The sequence below is a fragment of the Apteryx rowi genome, unplaced genomic scaffold, assembly GCF_003343035.1.
Source record: "Apteryx rowi isolate R43461 unplaced genomic scaffold, aptRow1 scaffold_37, whole genome shotgun sequence".
NCBI classification, from domain to species: Eukaryota; Metazoa; Chordata; class Aves; order Apterygiformes; family Apterygidae; genus Apteryx; species Apteryx rowi.
Window position 1 is genome coordinate 2,618,549 of NW_020450196.1, and position 16,165 is coordinate 2,634,713.

At 41.0% G+C, this 16,165-nt stretch overlaps 1 protein-coding gene across 2 annotated transcripts in view; it reads right to left on the reverse strand.

Annotated features, from left to right (window-relative positions):
- The window catches only part of PLIN2 (perilipin 2), a 14,795-nt gene extending 1,816 nt beyond the window's left edge, over window positions 1–12,979 (reverse strand). Inside the window, exons 1-8 of one of the 2 annotated variants that reach the window (XM_026073482.1) lie at window positions 12,850–12,979; window positions 10,262–10,317; window positions 9,986–10,181; window positions 9,247–9,329; window positions 8,453–8,738; window positions 7,943–8,127; window positions 7,020–7,154; window positions 6,033–6,323 (exon numbers count right to left, since the gene is read on the reverse strand). In XM_026073482.1, coding sequence (XP_025929267.1) covers window positions 6,033–6,323; window positions 7,020–7,154; window positions 7,943–8,127; window positions 8,453–8,738; window positions 9,247–9,329; window positions 9,986–10,181; window positions 10,262–10,317; window positions 12,850–12,979 — 1,362 coding nt within the window. Of the gene's footprint in view, window positions 1–5,156; window positions 6,324–7,019; window positions 7,155–7,942; window positions 8,128–8,452; window positions 8,739–9,246; window positions 9,330–9,985; window positions 10,182–10,261; window positions 10,318–12,849 lie in introns of those variants that run through there. The other variant, XM_026073483.1, reaches the window with a different exon arrangement.
- Window positions 12,980–16,165: the final 3,186 nt, after the last annotated feature.

Below are 16,165 nucleotides of genomic sequence, written 5' to 3' on the forward strand. Positions count from 1 at the left end.
AGGTTAAACAGTTAACCACTGTTAAGCAGGAATTGCCAGAGACATTAGTGGATACATGGATGTTACACACCTCTAAAAAAGTTGGCTAAGACACTTACGGACTTAAGTCCCAACCCTTAAATACCATTAGTAGGAGTTAATTTACTTACATCTGATTTTTCAGAAGTGCCTAATGAAGTAATATAGGCACAACCAGAAATTTTCCCCAAGTGAAAAATACACATATGTATAGCTTGATTCATGGTTGGCTTTATTATTGGTGATGTGAGGAATACTTTGAGTCAGGCACAACAGCATTTAACAACTGCTGTGCGTTGACAGGGCTTTGGGTTCTGCACATACGAAGCAGCAATAACTTGAAGAGGCATCTAGGCATTTTTTTAACCTAAGCTCAATGCTGACTGGAGAGGTAGTTTTAGACCATTCCCTAACTGCAAAAAAMCCTCACTTATGACTGACTTTCATGAAGGACATTCTGGAAATCTATGCTTTGCCTGCTGTGAAGATATATCTGAAGAACAGAGAACACGAGGAACAGATTACTGCTGCAACTATCAGGTTATGGATACCTAACACTGATGGTGAATTACTCAGTTCCTGGGAGATTAGGTGAATATAGTGCACCAGTGACTTAGAAATACTAATTAAAATAAAATAGAGATTCAGAAGAATTTGAAGAGCATGTCACATATCAGGCACAAGTATGAGTTCAGTGAAATGCCCAGTTCACTCTGGGCCTGAACTTGCTCCAAACAAGATCAGTTATCTTGTTCTCCTAAAAATCTAGAGACACTAGGAATGGGGGAAACCACATCTTTCTACCAGCAAGACTTATCTTGTACTTTTCTGCTTATAGCAGCTTATCTACAACACTGTAATGCACTTAGAGACAAAAATATGTTTTCTCATTACACCACATGATTCTGTATTTCCTATTGCAGTACAAATGGAGATATTTTAACATGTGTAAGATAGGATAGGTCATGGGGAATTTAGAGTCCCTATGCAAATTAAGTTTAAAAATGTGCCCAAATAGATAGCTTAGCCAATCTGTTTTATTCTGTGTTTACACTGAGCAAAGCACATGACCACACTCAGTAACAGTGTCTGATCAGTGATAATTTTCACTATAACCTAGGTTTAAGGGACTTCCATTACACATATCCATGTTGTTCCTTTTGAGAATAGGATAATCAGCCTCTCCAGTTTAAGTTTTCTGCTTTCTTCAGTCTCTTTAGCATACACACTACATGCAGCTGAACTCCTTTACAGAACTGTAAGATGTCCATAGCCATAAAAGGATTTTTGCCCCAGGTGTTGCGGACAAAGGGACCTTCACTTCCATATTACCTTTGTGTTTAGTTGTAGTTTCATTTCATAGTTGATGGGAAGATGAAACAAAGCAGTATATCAATTCTCATAATAAACAGTAAGGCTAGATATGACTCTTCTTCCCATAAGTCTTCCATAAGAGGCAGTTAGATCCTCTTACTACTTTGTGCAATAATGCAAACATAGTCCAACACCTTGCTGTCTCAACATCCAAATTTAAATATCAATACTAACATATTTCTAATGTATCTATTTTTTTCTTGCTTAAGACACTTAGAACTGAGCCACTAGCAAGCACCTTGAGATATCTCTTATTCTGTAGTTTTAGAAGCACTCATTTTTATTTTTAGTCATCAGAAATTCTATCATCCAAAATAAATCAAATTTCAATCTTAGTACAAAAAGAAATACATTTAACAAAACACCATGCACAATGGCGAGCAATATGTTGCATGCCAGGCTTTCTGATCATGCAAATCGTCAACAGATAATGCTGGAAAATCAAAGTTAGAATATGTTTTCTCTTTTTAATTAGACGGTTCAGACAAGATTTTTTTGTTACTAAAAAGTTATCTATTTTTAAGACACAGAAATGATTCGTAAGTTGTTTCCAAAACCGTTTAACTGTTTTACTAGCTGTATAGTATTACCATAAGTTGCAGATTGGGAAGGTATTAATAAAAATATTGTAATAGTAAAGAACGGGAAAGGTTTCAAAAGCTTACCATCTTTCTTTATTTTGAAGACTAGCTATATTTGTGCTGAATTACAGTCTTTATTGAAAGATTTATATAAAGTATATATCCTTACCATCTTCTGTAAGTACTAAGAAATGGCAGAAGTGTTTTGTAATATCATTCTGGCATTAACCTAAGTTGCATTTATTTTTACTGTAGCATTCTATTGTACAGTCTTTTTATAGCTTTTAAACATATATCAGTTTTTATGCAAGAACTTTAAGATGTAATTTGGATTTCACCAGTGCTTATTCTGCTATGAACATGTTATGCTAGGTAGAACTATTTACAAAAATTTTAAATATATGGATTTATAATAAAAGTTTATCAGCAATGATAGAATAATGGTATTATGTTAAATGAGCCTGGAAAGCAGAAGGGGAAGGCTCAATACTGTGAATGATTTTGAGTGAGCTCTTGAAAAGAAAAAATCATTTTTGAATGCTATGGAATCTTATCAGTGATAGTTTTCTCATTAGTATTCTAAACTATACCATCCCAGTTTTTATGCAAGTAGCAGCCTTTGACACTTTTCTCACTTATCTAGTTATGTGCCTTGCCTAAAATGGCATCACCTGTTTCATACCATCTTCAAGCCATCTGGCCCACCTGCTCTTCAAAAAGCTTCTAGAGAGACTCCACACCTCTCATGTTAACCCAAGCTATTTTCTCAAGTGTTTTTAGACTAGGAGCAAGCAAGTTTCTGTGTAGTGTAACTGATTTAAAACATGTAAGTATAGAGAAACAGGTAAAACAGCAGGGACAGTTTGTGAGTAGTGTGTGCCCTGTTAATCTTTTAAGGTTTTCCTCCTTTCATTTTGTTATTTTTGGCAAATATTAGAATGCAGATCAGCTTCATTCCACAGGCTTTCAAATACTGTGGCTAAATAGCAAAGATGTCCGATTCATCCCTGCCTCCAGCAGACATTTTAACAGACATTCTTTCTAACTATGCAGGGAAAGTTTTTATCAGATTTTGTCAGGTGACTTTTAACTAGAACAAAGCCTAAGGCTATGCCATCCTGGATTACCAGCTAAGAAGATATCCACACAAACTACAATTGCATTTCAGTCCAAGCATCCCACGTGGTAGATCTAATAATTTAAATCCAAAATTTGCATTTGATATTATAAACCAGGAACATCCTAATTTGCTGTTGGGCTCTGGACGGTTTTTAAGAGTATCAAACGGAAGTAAATAACTTCTCCCTGCTTTTTATGTACTTTTGTTTAAAAATAATTTTTCAGGAGCCAGTTCAGCAGTTGTTCAGCTCCTTTCATTTAGGTTAGCTCAAGAGAAAAAACAGCAGGTATGGGAAAAACATTATCCAAGAATTGCTAAGGCTTCAAAACTTCTGAAGTCTGAAAATTCAACCCTGTCTTCCTCCAAGGAGGAGTTCCTAATTCCATTGGGGTGTAGAAACTTATTTTTCTGTTCAACTGCTTTCTAAAAGAACAAAGCAGCATGATGCAAGAGTTTGTGTACAGCATTTTTGTGGTTGCCTATCAGTCCAAACACTACATAAGCACTTAACCAGCTATTCTTTTATTCCTGGCTACTGATCACAGGTCAGCTGTCAAAAAGTCCAATAACTTTTACATAAACCATACAGTAATGCATGGTGAGAGAGAAAGAATTTGCAAGACTAGGCTAGTAACTTTTCTCCTAGATTTCTGCTTTATCTGTTTGACAACATTTAGTAAAGCTAGACAGGTACCCATCTCCCGAAGACAGTAGTAAGCAGTTGTACAACTTAACGTAGAACAGAAATATGAAATACTTTTACATTAAAATTGGATGCTGCTGTTTATTTCCAGGCCCTAAGTAGTTAGTAAGCAGTTTGAATATCTTGTTTGATTGATGTATAAACATGGGAATTCCCTTCACTAACTATGAACTGTTCCCAGACACCATGAGCTCCATTCTGCTCCTGAGCTCCCCTACAACAGTAGATGCATTCTACAAACTTTATTTTAAATGGAAATCAAAAAGGACAGTAACTCTAGGTGGACTAATTCTAGATGGAAGAATTCCAGAAAACTTAACTCATGCCCTAACACTGGGAACAGTATCTCACTGTCTCATGTTACTTTTGAGTTAAACATCCAGCTTACAAAAGCAAGTAGTAAAAGCTAGAAATTCCAAAATCTTGGTCTGTAGTCCTCCATTGCCAGGATTTTGTTTAATATTGTGTTTAAACCTTAATAACGTCTTCCTATCACCTAGTTGAATTCTTACTTAACAGCCAAGCCCTCCCCCATTAGAAGGCTAGGCTGTATATGATTTGCTTTAGTACAGATACCTGTGCCCAGTGGAGGTAATATTCCATGTAGCAATGTGCCACCTATTCCTGATTAGGTGACAAACATTGTTTTAAACTCCATTTTTGCTTTACACTATCTGTGGCCTCTTTGAAAGCAGAGGCTAGTATTGCTACACTAAATGGTTGCAATTCACAGTAGCACAGGACATGCATTAGAAACCACATACACTACTTACCTGGACAGCCCTAAATGAACAAAAACTTATTTCTGAGCAACCTAATTCTCTTCCAGAGGAATTCATAGGATTTATTGAGGAACTATTTCACCCAAGTAGCCAAGTGTTAATGTGTGTTAGACACTCAAGCTCAAAAAGGATAAAGTTAAACAGATTAAAGCTTGTTCTTTCAGTTGAGGAACATACACAGGCTACAGGCGGCAGCCAAAGCAGGTAGTTGGGAGTCTCACACACACAGAGAACACCTACTTTGAAGGCAGGACAGCTTTTTTTTTTTTTTTAAATCCATATTCTTCTCCAGTCACTGTTAGAACATCCATCAACTCACAAGCTAGATCATCAGCAGGTAACAGTAAGCACCAAAAAGCAGCAGTACAGTTAAGACTCAGTGGAAGGATAGATAGGAACTCAAAGGGATGAAAGCAAATGCAGCAGCATCTGCTTTATCTACATACACACACACATACACTTTCAATATGTGTCTACTTCATTTGCATTTCAAGCTTGCCTTCTCCTGGACCCAGTCTGCAGGAGTCCCAGAACAGCAAGTTATATTTATTTTAGACACCATTCAAATAGAGACAGACTTTGGCAGCTGAAGCATTTATTGCTAACATACAAAATGAATTACAAAAGATCACTACAGAAAACAGCAGGCACCCCAATACAAACAGCATGAATCTTGTTTTTATACTGCATATTAAAAAAAAGAAGTGAGCTTTGATAATGATTTGATCAGGTTACTATGTAATACAATAGAAAGTTTATATAGTTAATATTAGCAATGTCACAGCATTTAAGTAACTCTGGCTGACTCACTCAAGAAACCTCACTTTCAGCTTTGGAATTCTGCACCGGCAGAGCTATTTTTCATGAATCACATGGTAGTGCAATCTGAGACAGCTGCACAGTCAGATCCTTAATAATCAAATGCTTGATGTGCAGCAAGCATGGAATTCAAGTGTACTGAGCTAGACTGCAGGGCTTTTAAATGCATGTCAAAGCATGTAAGGCTTTTGTATTATTCCGATTCAGATTAAGCAACAAACCAAGCGATTTTAGCCATGGTAGATTTCATTTGGAGAAATGGTATTTAATAAGCATGATGAGGTTTCTTAACTTAACAAACAAGGTGTCTTGACAACTGTAAGCTGCTGAAGTTTAGGCACTTCAGGACAGTTTTTAGAGAGGCTTTACTAGACAGGACAACACAGCCCATTTGTGGGAGACTGTCCTTTCTTTTAATCATTTCCCCGCTCCCATGTATGGATTCTGTTCCAAGGTATTTGACAGCTACAGTTGTTAGAGTCACTTGTTTGATCAGTCTACAGAGTACATGTATGCTATGCACTTTATTCAGTAGCATGTTCAGGCTGTTTGTCTTCCTGGCTGGAATTTTTCTCCCCTTCACCTTTGCTCTCAGCATGCTGAATGCCAGCCAATTCTGGGTAAAAGGGACCTACCAGCCAGTTAAGCGGTGTGTTGTTAACAAGATAATCCATCACATCATCCAGAGACTCCTTCATTTTCTTCAGTTGTCCTTTGCTAGCGGTAAGGAAGCTGTCTGACAGTTCTTGGAAGGAAGTTGCTGTCCGAAAGCTCTGGTAGACATCACCTGCCATTGACCCAACACTGTAAACCTGGTCCTGCACATTCTGTGGAAGCCCCTGTATGCTTGAAACAAGTGTGAGGCAGGTGGTCTGAAGCTGCTGAGTGAGGCTTCGTGCAATAGCTAGAGTTCTTGACTCAATGTGCTGGAAACAAAGCATAAAAGCACATCAGTATCTTGATATCACTTTAGTAGCTTTATGTTGAAGATGTATCAATGAATGAAGAAAAGGGATGTAGGCAAAATAAAGCTATAGCAGATAATAAAACAAGGCTTAAGTCAGAGACAGAACTTGAGAGTACTTGATATTTCTTCAGTGTTCAAGTACTTTGTAGAGCAGAAACACCAGTAGCTTCTCCCCAGCATTAGATAAACAAGCTCTTGTTTCAGCTCTGGATAACAAGCCACAGCAGGCAAGTTTATTCCAGTCAAAGACTCATTGTTTAAAGCTATATACATAATCCTCAGCAAGTCTGTGCCTCAGACTGCTTTATGCAACAAACCGGTATTTCTGGTCCGGCCATCTCAAATGAGTGAATCCAGCCGATCTAGATATTAGTATCCCAACATGTTCACAGGCTAAACAGGACGAGGTTTCTCCTGAAAGGAGAATGGACCCCAGAGTGCTTGCAGTAAATAGAGGACTCCCAAACTGTTAAGTGAGACTATGTTTCATAGTTGTCACTGGCAACTACCCTAAGCTTTAGCATTAATTCCACATTTGTACATGGAATACATTATGCTGTTAAGATGCTGTGTACCTTTGGGACAATGAGTTCTTAGAGATTACCTTGACAGTATACAATCCATTTATTTCTGATATGCATTTACACCTATTTACCTCAGCACTATGCGATTCATCACCATCATTTTGGCCTGTATTTTTCTTCCATTCTACCCAGGATTGATATAGCTTTTCCTGAGCATCAAGAAGTTTCTGATTGGCACTATTCATGTTCTTTCTGGCATACTCGATCTGAAATACAGTCAAAGGAGAAGTGAAGCAAAGAGTCCCAACAGTTTTATTAGGGCTACCCTACTTTACCTACCCTGTAACCTCTTTTTTAAATACTCAGTTTAAGATAAAAGGCTTTGGGGACTATGAGAATGTATTCCTGCTCTTCAAAGAAAAGTGAAAACTAGAAGCAGTTTTAAGACATCTTCCAGTCTACCCCTCTGCCTCAATTATCTTAAAATCAAGTTTATTTTTCCTCCTTTGCTACTAGCCTCCTGCACAAGGAATTGAAAATGTAGAGGGTCAGGACTCTTTATGAACAGTTGTTCCTGTACATAAGGACATGTTGCTAGGATCAGACTACTGAAGAATGCAGGAGTGCTCAGAGATGCCTCACAGCAAGAAGCAGAGCAAGAACATAAACAATACTACAGTTTATTAGCAGAAAGCACTGAAGTGTTCCCAAATTGCACAGAACTTTCCTAACTGAACAAAGCCCATAGGTATTCTTTATCAAAATTAGCTCTCTAAAAGAGGGATGTCTTTGTAAGCATGTTACTTTACTTCTGCAGTGCTTAAAAACTACAGGCAACTGCTGGTTAGTTCACGGCTCAACCTGACTGAGTACCTTTCCAGAAAGGCAGCGAAAAGCTTTGAATGAGATGTGCTTTAATACTTAAAAATAATGCCTTTGATCTGAGAGAACAGTCAAGAGTTCTCTCATGTGACTAAGTGTGGGGGGTTTTTTTAATACAGTAAAAATATGCCAACATCTGCTTTTTATACCCCAAATAAAAGCTTAAACTTACCAGATTAACAGTGTGGTTGAGCTGAGAGATTGCCTCCTGGCTTCTGTGCTTAGCATCTCTAACTTTGTTTAAGGCTTGTTGGTAGGCACGTGCACGAACCTTTGAAGACAGGGATCCTAGTCTAACATAGTAACTTGGCTTTTGAACTCCAACTTCAAATCCTTCAACTTTTGCAGCTTCTTGCTCTAGACGTGCAGAAAGAAGAAAAAAATATATACCAGTAGAAGAAACTTAGAGGTCTGAGAAAATTTCAGTTGTTTAGTAATGACTGAATGCTGGACTTTTTTAGCACTGGGTAGGCCGAGAGTCCACTGTATGTTGAACTCCTTCCTTGCTTTCCTCCATTCTGCTTCCCTCCCAAGAAGATGCTATTACAACCAGCAAGGCAGAAGTTGCCTTGGGAAGATAGTGTTAGCAGCTGACCCTCCCCACTATGACCATCTAATAATGATTGCCTGCTTCTCTCCAACAGAAGCATTCCAACAAGATCAAGCCTTGAATTTTTCTTACCTAGCTCCTCTTCTGTAAGTGGGAGATACTGGTCTAGAAGAATCTCCGATTTAGTGAGTGCACTATCCACTCCACTGCTAACCATTTGCACCACACGACTTCCCAGGACAGTGTTAATGCTGCCATTGACAACTGACTTGGTCATTTCTACACTGTCTTGCATTGCTTCTTTAGTCTTGTCCACAACTCCAGTGATTTTGTGAGCAACAGTTTCCTTGGCACCAGTCACAGTGGTTGTTACAGCTTCCCGGGCTCCAACAACTACATCCTTGGCATTGGCAACAACCTGCCAAAGAAAATAAGTTGATTCACTTTCATATTTGCTATGAAGAACTATATAATCCAGGTACAAGCTTTAGCATAAGCTTGTTTCAAGCCAGTTATTTAGGAGAACTCTGTGCTGAAGACATATGGACAGAGCAAAATAAGATATGACTGTCATGCAGTCTTCAGCTCAAAACTCTTCAGTGAATGTACTTTAGACAGTTTGCTTCACACTGACCAGGAAAAAAGAAAATGGACCCAAATCTTAAAAGATGAGTACCAGTGAACAGCAGCTATAGATACATTAAATGGTAAGCTACTAAGAAACTGAAGCTTAATGACCTTGCAAATGTCAGACTGCTCTACAGAAATATCCTCCACTTCCTCACTGAGGCATAGCTGTTTCTCAGTCTTGGTTAATTAAATCTTCTTCCCTCCTCAACTCCCCCCCCCCAACACACACACTTTAGTGATAATAGAAAAGAGTGTCTAATTCTTCTACTTTCATATGCATATTACAGAGGTCTTACCTTGTCAGTGGGTTGATTCAGTATAGGCAGTCTCTCTTCAATTTTGTCTAGACCCATACACGCATAGTTGTTGGCAACTACAACTAGAAGAGAAACAAGAGTTATTGGGTTTTACTCTGTGTTTCACCTTAGTATAAATAACTGGTAGATAATTCCTGTGGAAACAGAGCTTGTGCTGTAAAATGCTTAAAGTAGTTTCTTCCTTTTTTCAGTAAGGTTTGAGGTTGCATAGGCCTACAACAAGGCAGGTTTTCAGAGTCATAATCAAGCACCTGGAAGCAGAGAAAGCCCTTTCAGATACCTTACAAACAACCTTCAGCATAAGCCAAAGTATCTGGCCTTCTGCCATTTAGTGAAAATAGGCCCCCTAGTTAGAACAGCCTTGCAACATAGTTGCCAGGTTTCACCACAAGCCGCCCTCTGAAGTAAGAGAAAAGTACAAAGTAGCATTTGAAACTAGGTGAAAGGTTAGGTAGGTGTTGCACAAGAGACTATATAACCAAGCTATCTTGCAAATCAAGTGGAGCCAGTCAGTTCAGTCTTAAGAAAGCCGCAATCTGCTTTGTCTCTAGACTGTTCTCGTTTTAATCATACCCATCTAATCAGTTACTCAACAAGCAAGACAAGTTTAGTCAGCTATCTGACTCAGCATCCTAGACCAGCATGCCTATGCCAAACTAAGCACATCTGAGTATATAAAACAATCCGTTGAATTAAAGGCAGCCCAGCTCTGTCTTACTTTGTGGTTCCAGCTTCTGGATGATAGGCATAGCACTCGTCATGGCTACTGAAGTAATTGTCTTCACTCCTTTCTCTGCCATCTCACATACTGACTTCAAATAAGGATGGTTATCCTTTGTGGTGATATAAGCTGTGGACACCATATCATAGGTGGAGCTCACCAAAGGAAGGTTGACAACCCTTGATACGACATTCTGTTTAAAGACAAATAAGTTAGTTGACTCCTTGTTTTTCTGAACTGCACATAAGAACTGCTGGACTAACTGAAACATACCTGCTGTGGATCAATTGCTGCTAATGCCATTTTGAAGATCCTGAATCTCAGATAGACTGTGAAAAAAAAGCATAACAGAGTTAAAACATTCTCATAACCACTTCATCAAATCACCACACTTTGAAAGCAGCAATCCTTCTGTAATCAACCCCATGGATCAAAGGGATTAGGACATTCACATTCTCATATGCAAGAGTTGCATTATATTGTAACAGTTTAGAAATCCAAAGCTTTGTTGCCTAACTACTTTCATTTCTTTGAGCAATAGTAAGTAAGGCACATGCATGAGAGATTCTGAGCTACAATGGTTCATTATAGAATTACCAAAGAGTTACTTACTCTTGGGTTACTTTGTTAATTGTCTATTCTTTAGGTGAAATACACCCACTTCAGTTTATCTGTTGAACCAGGATGAAGAAAAACCCAGTGAACATTTGAGTCAGCAAGTCACTTAAACTAATGCTGGAGGCTTAAAGAATCCGCCCCTTGTATATGTTTAATGAGATTAGATTTTACATTAACATAAAAGACTCTTGACAAGCTTGAAATTTGTGTAGTCCCTGTTGTCCAAACCTTGAAAACATTTTGGAAGCTTAAGGTAAAGTGCACATTTCACTAACTTCAGCTCAATTCTCTTACAAGGCATTCCACCAAAACTCAGAGAGTTCATTATCTCTAATGCCGTGTCTGATAACTGGGCAAGGCTCCCACAACTTAGCTTGCTCTAAAGCTAGCATTTCTGTAACATATAGGTCATAGAATTCACCCGCTACAGAAGATAACTCTTCCTCATGCTAGTTTAGAATTCACTATTGCCCAGCCCTGAAACAGACAGCAGAGAGCAGCCATCCATCAAGTCTTCACTACTCTCAGCTCTTTTCTGATGTGTTGTCCTATAGAGAAAATACTAACAGCTCTCTCCATTAAAAATAAATAAATAAAATAAAGGAGAGGGGAAACATATAATCTAGCACCACATAAGGACAATACACAAATATGACTACACAACAGCACACTATCATGCAATGTATGTACACAGCCTGAACTAAATCTGCAAGAAGCACTTTTTGCTTTCTTTCCTATAGCAATTTAAACTCCCTGTAGAACCTGCACAGGTCAAGGGAACAGAGAGGTTTGCTGAACATCAGTCCTTGAGGGGAACAAGGAGTCCAGAATCTGAAGGTTTTGCTTTTTGATTTGTCAGAGTCTGACAGCAGCTTCCATTTCATATGTACACAAATGTTACCACAGAGGAGAAAATTAATGCTCTTGTGGTGAACTACAGCTTTTCCCTAGTTGCATAAGGGGGAACAAGGACAAAGGCGTGCAGTGAACATTTGAGGCATGGCACACATGCCCCACACAAATGGCTTAATGTAACTCCTGTAATGTTATCAACCACCATATATAAAACATGTAAGCATGTAACAGACACGGGTTCCAGGAATAACAGAAAAGTTTTCTTTCCAGCTCTCAAGTACTGAAAGACCTGCCTTCCTTCTCTCCCCCCCCCCCCAAAAAAAAAAAAGTCAGCTTTGCTTGATATAGTGGAACCTTTCTCACACAGTATTACAAGTCAGATACTTAAGAGGACAATTACAGTTAACTTTGAACTGCAAGGCATGCTGTAGGACACGGAAAGGGGCTAACAGCACAGAATCTGACCTCTGAAGGAGAAAGGATCCTTACTTTAAGGCTTATCTAATGTTTGTAACATCTCATCCAAAAGATTCATCCACACATGACACAAATTTGGATTTTACACCCTAAGGAGTTAGACTAGCTTTGATTCAGTTTTAAAAATGCTTAAAGCCTCTGAAACTATAGACACAATAGATACAAAAGTTATGGAGAATTTAGAAGATTCTTGAACACAGTTTCAGCTACTTAATGACCTCTGGTGAAGAGTCACATTGACTTGACCAGAGGAGTTAAGTGAGACATCCGAGTCAAACCCCATGGCACGAGGGTGTATTTCAGAGACAGCACAAGACCCTGAACGGGAAAATGAATAAACTGAGTGAGTCACAAGTTTCATTTCTACTTCCCCTCCCTCCCCCCCTGCGAGAGGGAACCAAAAAGCAGAACAGCACGATCAGGCCACCCCGAAGAGGTGAGGGAAATGATCCGGCAAATTGTGGTGCCCAAGCGGGGCAAGGAGCCCCAGCTTTCGGGCACCTTCACGGCCCTCTCCAGGGACGGGAAAGCCCGCCCGCCGCCGCCGGAAAGTCTCAGGACCTTYTAGTCCTGGGAGCGCCTTGAACAGCCGGCCGAGCCCGGGCGCCCGACGACGCCCGGGGCTGGGGAGGGAGAGCGGCAGCAGAGGGGCTGCCTGCAGTGAGGCGGCCGAGCGCCGCGCCGCGCGACCGGGGCTGGGCAGCGGCGGCCGCCGCGCCGCCACGGGCTCCACCATGTTGCGGAGCCAGCCCCGCGGGCGGGCGCGCCGCCATCGCCGCCGCCGCCGCCGCCACCATCATCATCATCATCATCGTCGTCGTCGTCGCCGTCGTCTCGCTCCCCGCCTCCTACGGGTCACGGCGCCGCGCCAGCGCGGCCGGTGGCAGCTGCGGCCGGGCGGCCATACTCACCCGGAGAGGAGGAAGAAGATGGTGCTGCCCGCAAGCTCAGCGCCGCCGACCAAGGAAGCGCGGCCTCGCCCCTCTTTATGGGGAGCGGAGCGGCCCCGCCCGGCCGCCCTCTCGCGAGAGCAGCGTGCATCATGGCCGCCGCGTCACCCGCCGCCGCGCGGCCGTTAGGCGTCGCCGCCGGGCAGTAACGGCGGGGCGCGGGCAGCGGGGGAGGGAGCGGCCGCTTTCAGCGCCTGCCTGCCGGAGCGGGGCTGGCCAGGTCCCCCGGCGGGCTTGCTTCCTGTCGGCGGCCGCCGGGCGCCTCTCCGCTGACTCCGCTGTAGCGCGAATCCGCCTGGTCGTTAAAGCTCGGTGCACCGTTGTACTGAACCGTTGTACGGTTCATGCTGCTTTCTCAAAACAATGCTTTGCAAGGGTTTGGCCTAGGTGTTGTTCCACAGGGCTGACAGGTGTCCTGTTCTGTGGACAGAGTCTGTCTCCCGTGTCAGCCCTCCGTGCCTGGCAGGATCCTGGAGACCAGAGGAAAGATGGAGGGAGTTCACCTACAAAGCAATTAGCTGAGACCAAGATAAGTGAAGCTCAGTGTTATTCTAAGCCACTGACAGACTTGAAGAACAGAAATTTACTCTTCCATGCTGTGGTCAAACAGCTTAGCAAGAGCATAGGTCCTCCTCCAGAAAAGAAATCCCATTAAAGGAAATTCTTGTTAAACCAACCTTGCAGAAAACCAGCTCTTACTACTCTAATATAAACATACTGAACAATAGTTGATCTAGGCTTTCAGACAAGATATCTAGATCCACAAATAGTTTTGTCACGATATATTATAAACAAAATCCCATCTCTCTCCTCTCATGTAAATCATTCAGGCCAACTGTTTGGGGAAAGAATGAGGCAAAAGATATATCTGTCTTGGTCTTAAATTAAGAACTAATTATCTTTTTTTCTTCCCCCAGCACCTCTTAACCAGGAATTATCCTACATAAACTGAAACATGGAATGAATTGAAACTGTTAGTCTATTGATTCTGAGACTGCCACACAATTAAATATCCTTAAGCAAGTTCCCGGTTTGAAAGACAAACTAGTTTCCAGTCTTCTGCTACATTATAGTATCAGTTAAGCATACTCATGGAAAATCATCTCAGCAGATTTAAAGATACATTTGGTACGCTGCAACTTCACTTTTATCAGACAAACCAGATCCACAGCAGTTACGGATACCAAATAGGTAGGGAAAGGTAGTCTTGAGAAAAGGTTCAAATACATATTTACAGTTTAAGCTGTATTTAGTTTGCTGTTAGCAATATTGTGTATGAACAAAACAGTCTGAAGAAGGATTCAGGCCTCAARGGTAATCATGCACTATAAATACATATAAACAAATTCTTCTTGAGCCAGCCATTTTGCACAATTTTTTTCTCCTACATGAAAATTTAGCTTCCTTCCTGGAAAGCTTTATTTGTTTTTAAATGACAACAAACCAGTTTATCTCTAAGCCAAAGAATACTGAGAGCTACTTATGCTGTCTCTGCACTCTAAACAAAGTTGGCCATATAAATTCTGTTTTAACTTCCACTGCTCAAAATTTTTTCTACCTAGCAATGCAAGTTCTTCCAATACAGAGTATAGTAAGAAGTATAATTTTCTGCCCAGGATGGGGAAGGAGGCATCTTTCAAACTGACTACCAAGAGCAGTCAGAGCTCTGGATATAAGGAAGAGAAGACAACCTCTTGCAAAGACTCAATAGCAGAAGATACAAACCACCTCTTATTATTCACTTGTTATGTATCTTCACATGTTGCAGTGCTAAAAAACATCCCTCATCCACAGCTGCAGACATCCTAATTCTTGCTCCCAAAGAACACTCTTTTCCTGGGTTGGGGAGGGATCTTTTTTTAAACACATTTCAGGAAGGCCTTCACAGAATGGTAATTCAGTTTTTTGCTGCAGAGAAATTACTTCTCTCTTCCTCTTCCAGAGCAGAACAGATTAGAAGATTATTCTGGAACAAGGAATGAATTTTCACTTCTTTTAAGTGCTTTCTTATGCCTCTATTAGGAACTGTACCAAACACTTTATACACACTCCATTTTTTCTCCCTTCATTGTTATCTGGGACCTCCATTTGTCTTTCACAGACAGTCACATGGCTCCTCAAGTGCAAAACATTCAAGGCATCCTTGACAACCACAAAATGGATTAATCCCTTTTGTCAGAGATGTCCGTACTGTGTTTACAGTATTCTAGGGGTTTTAGTTACTAGCATGTATCATCATTATTTGTAGTATAGGAGTACTTGGGACACACACAGCCTAGGGATCCACTCTGCTAGGATACAATGATTAGAGACAATTACAGGCTAGAATTCAGATTCTGGATATGTTTTTATTCACAACTAGGTTCCCTTCTGCATTTAGATTCAGTGAACTCAGAGGGGCTTAGCCAACCCTCATCCAAAACTCTGAAAAAGTAGGAACTTGCACCATAAGATGTTTGCCTTGGTAACAAGAGTTTGTTTTACTTCTGGGATGGATCGGATTCCTCAGATATCTTAAGAGACAGGTGTCTTCCCAGGCAGGACTGGGAAAGAGAGAGGCAGGAGAGTTTCAAGTAGACCAGCAGTAACAAATAACACAAAAGCATGCCAAACAGCTATCGGAGGAATGCAATAATAGTACATCCTACCCTTCTCTTCCCCTGGGAAAAGGCAGATTTTTATAGATCTTTCATTCTTTCAATCAGAATAATACATCAGCACTTTTATCCATCCATGTCCTTTTACTTAATATTTTAGAATAAAATGTGTACCTATCTATCCTTAACTTCAAGAAAAAAAAAAGTATGAAATCACAGATCAGGCAAATACATCTGTCTCATGGTGCATTTCTTCTTAGCTCATTGTAACTTTCTCTGTGATAGACAAAGCTCAGCTTTCAGTCTCACAAGCCTTGTAACACATCTCCCTGAGGGACAGTAGCAACAGGTAGAATTCAGGTCCTCCAGCTTTTCTTATGACCTGACTGCAGGAAACAGGAGGAGCTCTGCTCCTTTAGCTACAGTGTCAGGGCGCAGCGTGGGCTGGGGCTCCCTGCAGGCTGGGGCACCAGTAGTGGGGGGGGGGGTTCTGGTGGTGGCAGGGCTGGACCTCACAGCCAGGGCCCATCCCACCACCAGGGTCCATCCCACTGCCCCATGAGGGAGCAGGGCAGCTGGGCACCTCTACAGGATGGAGGAAGGGCTGAGGCTGGGCTGGGTAGTCAGCCCATGAGTCAGGGTCCAGATTACACCACGTGGGGATAACGTGCTGATAAGCA